Source organism: Adiantum capillus-veneris, chromosome 27 (genome assembly GCF_014529385.1).
Source record: "Adiantum capillus-veneris isolate H3 chromosome 27, ASM1452938v2, whole genome shotgun sequence".
In the NCBI taxonomy this organism is placed as follows: Eukaryota; Viridiplantae; Streptophyta; class Polypodiopsida; order Polypodiales; family Pteridaceae; genus Adiantum; species Adiantum capillus-veneris.
The window spans coordinates 140,425,560-140,431,559 of NC_140957.1; the positions used below are offsets into that span (position 1 = coordinate 140,425,560).

Consider the following 6,000-nt stretch of genomic DNA (forward strand, 5'->3'; position numbering starts at 1 on the left):
ACATACCCATTCCATGTAAAGTGAAGGAAAAAAATATTGTCTTCTCTAAAGACTATGTATGCAATGTAGATGAACATAGAGTCGGAATGATAAACCATTCATCAAACACATGCAAACAATGAGATCGAATCTTTTCTGTTTGATCGAAATCGATCAACTGTGGCAAATCACAATGGAAATGCCCATGCTTGGTGCTCATACTATCATGTGCTCGTTCAGAAACTGTGTCATGCCAAGGAAGAGACATGGAATGTGACTTCCTTACATACAAACTTTTCACGAAAAATCCGCATACATTCGTGCTCATCCATGAGGGAAACGTGCTCAACATACAATATGTCATGCGTAGGAAAAGGGATCACATAAAGACGCTGACTTAAATACAGGAAACAATCACGAATGAAACACTCGAACAATGTGTGCATATCAATCATGCGAACACATAATACTTCCTGTGAGGGTTCTTTGGACCTAGGCTCGGGAGCCAAGATCGCTTCTTCTTGAATGATCGAATCGTCCTGTGGGGGTTCTTTATACCTCGACTCGAAAGCCAAGATCGGTTCTTCGTGATTGATCGAATCTACAACGAGATTAGTTTCGCTTAAAAAAGCATCCACTAATACATCATCCTTGTGAACAATCACATCTTCTTCATGCAAATTATCATGCTTGTGAGAAATCACATCTTGATCATGCAAATCAACATGCTTGTCATTGGCATCCAAATCATCATGCTTAGCAATATCATTCAAGTCATCATGCTTATCTTTGTGATCCAAATTATCATGCTTGTCATACAAATCATCATGCTTACCATCATGCAAATCATTGTGCTTATCATTGTCGTTCAAAACATCATGTAAGTCATTGTCAATCAAATCATCATCATGCTTCACACAATCATGCAAATCCTGTGTATCATGCTTTGGAGAAGAAGAGACTGAGACAGTCTCCTTTCCCCAAATCTCTTGCATCTGTGCCTGAACTTGAGAGTAGAGTCGCCAGAACTCTTTGTTTTGTCGGTCGCTCTGTTCTTGTATTGCTTTGTTCTCACGATCAAATTCTGCTTGTCTTACTTTGGCTTCCAAACTTGCTTGCTCGCTCTCACGCGCTATGGCTGCCATTCTTTCTTGGTACCGGCGCTCTATGGCTGCCATGTCTTCTTCGTAGGCTTTTCTTTCTGCTTCTCTTTCTTGGTCCAACTCCTCTATAGGAGTTAGTGCAATCTTTGTCGTAGATGGAAAAGGGGGAGGGTCTGAAAAACCTCCTGGTAGGGAAAATTCGTCTTCGCCTCTCTCATGCTCATCACCTCTGAGCGAAGTATCCATTCCGCTTCGAGTGATGACCATTTTGCAATCGTGGGTTCTTGTGGTCTTGGGTTCTTAAGTTCACGAGGAACTTTGGTTCTTGAGGTTCTTGAGTTCTTGAGGTTCTTGAGGTTTTATTTCGCTTGCAAATCGCGTTGGAGAAGGATCTTCTTTATACCCGAGTTCTACTCCTTTCTACGGGCGCACCCCTTGGCGGCCTTGCGCTCACACCAAGGTTGCTTTTTCCCACCTCACGTCGATTGGCCGGCCGCTAAGTGCACGGTCCGCTCTCAATGAGTGAAAAGAGACACAAGGGAGGCTGGACAAGCCCTTCTTTCTTGGGATTCCTGTCACTCTTCAAAAAACACGATTAGGAATCGACACGCCCAAGTGAACTTGGGTTCGTGCGACCTCAACAAGCAAAAAAAAATTCCTTGTGATTCTTGTGGTTCTTTCCTTGAGTGATACAGAACACTGCCAAAGCTCTGATACCAATGTTAGGTGCAACGGTCTGATTGTTTGCGCTTTGCTCAAGATGAGTGCTCCGAACTGTGCTCAAGGTTCCTTTTAGTTCTTATGGCAGGGAGAGCCTTCCGTTCTTAATGGAAAGTGCTATGATCACGAACAAAGTGAATGGACAATGTGCGTGCAAGTGTATGAGACCGAGAGATAGAGAGAGAAGAGAGATACGACACCAGAGACGTTGTAAAACCCTCCTCCGAAGGCCCCACTCTCGTCGGCGCGAGTGGTCTACTTATTGATTGCACAAAGTGGTACAATGCGTATGCAATGGACTGATGCAACTTGGACTATGCCGATGACGACGACGGTGATGACAACGACGACTTGATGGCTGAAATCTGTGGTCTTCTATCTGCTGAATTTCGGGACTGTTTCGGTGGCTGAAATTGACTGTTTTGGCTGCGTTTTAAGGGTTGAAAATGGTGGATCTTTGCAATGCTTCAAGGGATTACTCTGCTACTATGTCTAATGCTGAAAACGATGTGTATCTGCTGCTACAGGTTGGGGCTCAAACTCAAAAACGCTGATGCTTACTAATGCTAGCAAAAACGCTAGTGCTGATCTGGGGTTGTGGATGGATCTCCAAAAACGCTAATGGCTGAAAATGGAAAACGCTAGCAGACACTACTGCATCTGCTGGCGATTTGGTAGGTCTGCTATCGCTAGGGGTCTGGGAGATGAAGGCGACCATGCAAGAGGTGGAAACGCCAGGCTGATGTGTATGCAAAAACGCTAGGAGGTGCTGATGGTATGGCGAGGCTGGGAGCTCCAAAAACGCCAAGTGTTGGGGTACTGCTGAGAAGTTGCTTGTTGAGCGGGAAGCTCCTGCTGCCTCTTCTGCCAGAAAGTGCTAACTTGGGTTTGCTTATATATTAACTTAGCAAAATTGCCCTACCTACTTTTGTTGGAAAGTCACTTAAAAATAATAAGTGAAAATACCAAAAATAGGGAAAAACAGGCTACATGCACTGAAAAATTCCCTTGGAATCTGATGGATTCTGAAGGGAATACTGATGATCATGATGTGTGCAACCAGAGGATATGCATCTATACTAAGTGACTGGGCATGCACGGTCTACGAATAGACTCACAAAAGTGCCAGATCACTGCTAAATCTAGACTGACTGGACTGACTGAACCCTGCTGTGGTGTAGCTTGTCCACGGACACATAGGGTTGGGATGTGTCACGTGACAGCCCTCTACAGATGTGCGCACAGTCAGGTGCTTTTGGCAGGGGGAAGATGGGAACGCTTCATGCTCACCGTTGCCCTCTTGCCCCCTTCCTCTTTCTCTTCTATGTTGAGGCGATGACAAATTTTTGACTTCACAAGAGCTTAGCTTGCGTGGTTTAGAACTCCCTATTAAGGAAGAAGAGCTACTTGACGCTCAATTTGCTGATGACTCAGCCATGTACCTCGAGGACCATGAGGCCAATTTGCACTGGTGTGAGCAAGCTCTTGAGGTGTTTTATTGTACATTAGGAGCACTAATCAACTGGAGGAAGATGCTGGCTTTTTGGGTTGGCAATCCTCCTACGCCTGATTGGTCGCAGGGTGAGGGCTTCAGGTGGATCCCCCCCCAAAGACTTCTGGAATCTGTACGCTATCTGGACTGTCAGGTTGTCTTGGACTTATCCCCAGAGCAACAGACAACTCCCTTCCTCCTGTCCATTAGGAGGAAACTGCTTCATTGATGTTTTTCACGGCTCTCTTTGGCAGGCAAAGCTATAGCGGCCAACCAGGTTTTGTTGGCTACTATGTGGTACATCGCGTCCTGCTAGATCTTCCCGAGCTTTTGCATCAGCAAGCTCAAGAGGTTGATCAGGAATTTTTTGTGGTCGGGGCGTGACACTCAATTAACGCGGGCCAAAGTGGCCTGGCAGGTCATCACCTTACCATGTTCTCAGGGGAGGCTAGGGATCATCGACCAAGCACAGCAAAGCGAAGCCCTCCTAAGGGAAGCTTGTGGTCAGAGGACTGCTTCCACGGGAGGAGCCCTGGAAGGAGTTGTTGCTCCACCAGATTCGAGCACAAGTCCCTCGTGCAGGCGGCCCTTGGAGCCCGTCCACCAAGTGGACTTTTACAGAGATGCAAAGAGTTGGTCTGAGCAGGAGATTGGAGGATAGATTTGCTGCGAGCCTACTCAAGTCCTGAGAGGAGCTGAGGAGTGGCTTGGAGCAGCATCAGCCCACTTGCACGGAGCAGCGCTTGAGGCAGCCTCTTGTTTGGAACATTTCCATTGTGTCTTTAGGTGCTTGAACCTAATTGTTAGCTCGATAGTTCATTACATCCAAGAGCCACAAAGCACGGTCTCGCATTGTAACATAGAGCTAAACTCTTCTTTGAAAGACCTCTAAGCTTAGCCTTGGGAAGGAAAGCAGGGAAGAAGGTAGGCTAATCAGGCAGACCGATAGTTTCACTATCTGGAGGGTGTGCACTTTGTTGCATATGGCTAAGGTAAGAGCTTGGGTGGCAAGCCAGGAAGGGAGATTTATGCTTGATTTCAATGTGGCTTCTTGAAGATAAATTGTAACTGTATGATCAGCAATGGTATCAAAAATGTATGAGTTTCAAACCAAAAGAACCTCTTTCCTTCCTATGATGTAAGCCTAAGGCCCTCAAATTTCCAAATTCCTGTGGCTGTCAAGATAGCAGTTGACATTTGTTGTTTTCTTGGTTTCCATCACCTTAGCCCAGTAAACTTGATATGAGGCAATTTTGCGGCACTTACAATTGTAAAAAATAAGAGCCTACCTGCTTACCTGCTTGGTGGAAAGAAGCACTCGGTATGATTTGAGAAGCTCTGAACCAAGCTGGCCACCACTCTTAGAGTTGATAAACGCAAGCACTGGGTAAGAAGGAACTCTTTTTTCGTGCTCTAGAGTGGTATCCGGATCAGGCTCCGGATCAAAAATGTAGTCTGGAATTCTCATGTTGAGAATAAACTCTGGATTTGGATCCCCCATCTTAACCTGCATGGAGAACATACAAAACGCATAAACAACGAGCTTGGGAAGCTCTTGAAGAAATCTGCGGAGCTCATACCATTCCTTTCCCGCTACAGAGAGAAGGAGCTTTGCATTCTGGGAAACGAGCACAATTTCCGCTTAAAAGGAAAAAGAAAAGAATGCAGAAGCTGGCGCCCAAAACGAATGACTTACTTGCCAAGGACACAGAGAAGCAGCGATGAGAGAAGTTTTTCCTTCGTTTGCTTTCGTTGTCTGCACGCGCGATGTCGCGACTCGCGATTGACAGAAACGCAAGCCGAGCTGAGCTGGATGAGTTCTGCCCGTTCAGGTTTACGTTGCAGATTGACCCTCGAGGCTCGAAGTGGGAGTCTGGTCCCTCCAGATATGGTATGCTTTCTAAAAGCGCACTCACATGCAGACTTGCAGTTTTCGTAGAATGGGGTGGGTTCACATGGTGGCGACCCACTCTCAAGATTATGCGAAAGTTAGAACCCTTGGAAAGATGGATAACCCAGCTACATCCAAGGCAACCGGCTGGCATAATTGAAATGGGCTATTCAAAATGTAGTAAATGTAAGTATATGGTTTTTGAATGATTTTGATTAATGAGCGGAAAGTGAGAATCAAACGGAGGTGCGGGTATTTAATAAGTGTAGATGTGCCACTCTCTAGAAGCATCTCTGTCGAACTCTCTCTCCAGACACTTCTCCAGGCGGCCCTTATGCGACCTGCAAACGTGGCCATGTGGGGCCCATTCCACCTGGCTCTTGCTAACCGCCTTCGCTTAGGTGTACAAAGAAGGGGCAGGCCGAAGCAATGGAGGCTCATGCAGGGGATGGGTCTCTCTCTCTCTCTCTCTCTCTCTCTCTCTCTCTCTCTCTCTCTCTCTCTCTCTCTCTCTCTCTCTCTCTCTCTCGTTTACAGATGAGGAGCAGCAACACGGCGAACTGAGCAAAGAGATGATGAGGTAGGGGGACATGTGGGCGAGGCCATGCCAGTAGGCATTTTCTTGTGTGGCTGGAGTAGGCAAAGAGAGTAGGCAAACTACCTGCGTGAGTTTTTTGAGATGGGGGCAACAGGAAAGCAGTAGCAAGTGACGGGACAGGGGGGAGCCGGGGAAGGAGAGAGTTCTCTCTCTCTCTCTCTCTCTCTCTCTCTCTCTCTCTCTCTCTCTCTCTCTCTCTCTCTCTCTCTCTCTCTCT

The 6,000-nt window shown here is 46.6% G+C and overlaps 1 protein-coding gene across 5 annotated transcripts in view; it reads right to left on the reverse strand.

The window, feature by feature from the left end:
* LOC147422848 (diacylglycerol kinase 1-like) overlaps positions 1–5,164 on the reverse strand; it is an 87,294-nt gene extending 82,130 nt beyond the window's left edge. For 2 of the 5 annotated variants that reach the window (XM_086503835.1, XM_086503831.1), the window contains exons 1-3: positions 4,991–5,163; positions 4,875–4,912; positions 4,592–4,801 (exon numbers count right to left, since the gene is read on the reverse strand). In XM_086503835.1, coding sequence (XP_086359961.1) covers positions 4,592–4,801; positions 4,875–4,877 — 213 coding nt within the window. In that variant the 5' untranslated portion in view covers positions 4,878–4,912; positions 4,991–5,163. Of the gene's footprint in view, positions 1–4,591; positions 4,802–4,874; positions 4,913–4,990 lie in introns of all 5 variants that reach the window. The other 3 variants (XM_086503834.1, XM_086503832.1, XM_086503833.1) reach the window with 2 other exon arrangements.
* Between the last annotated feature and the right edge of the window lie 836 nt (positions 5,165–6,000).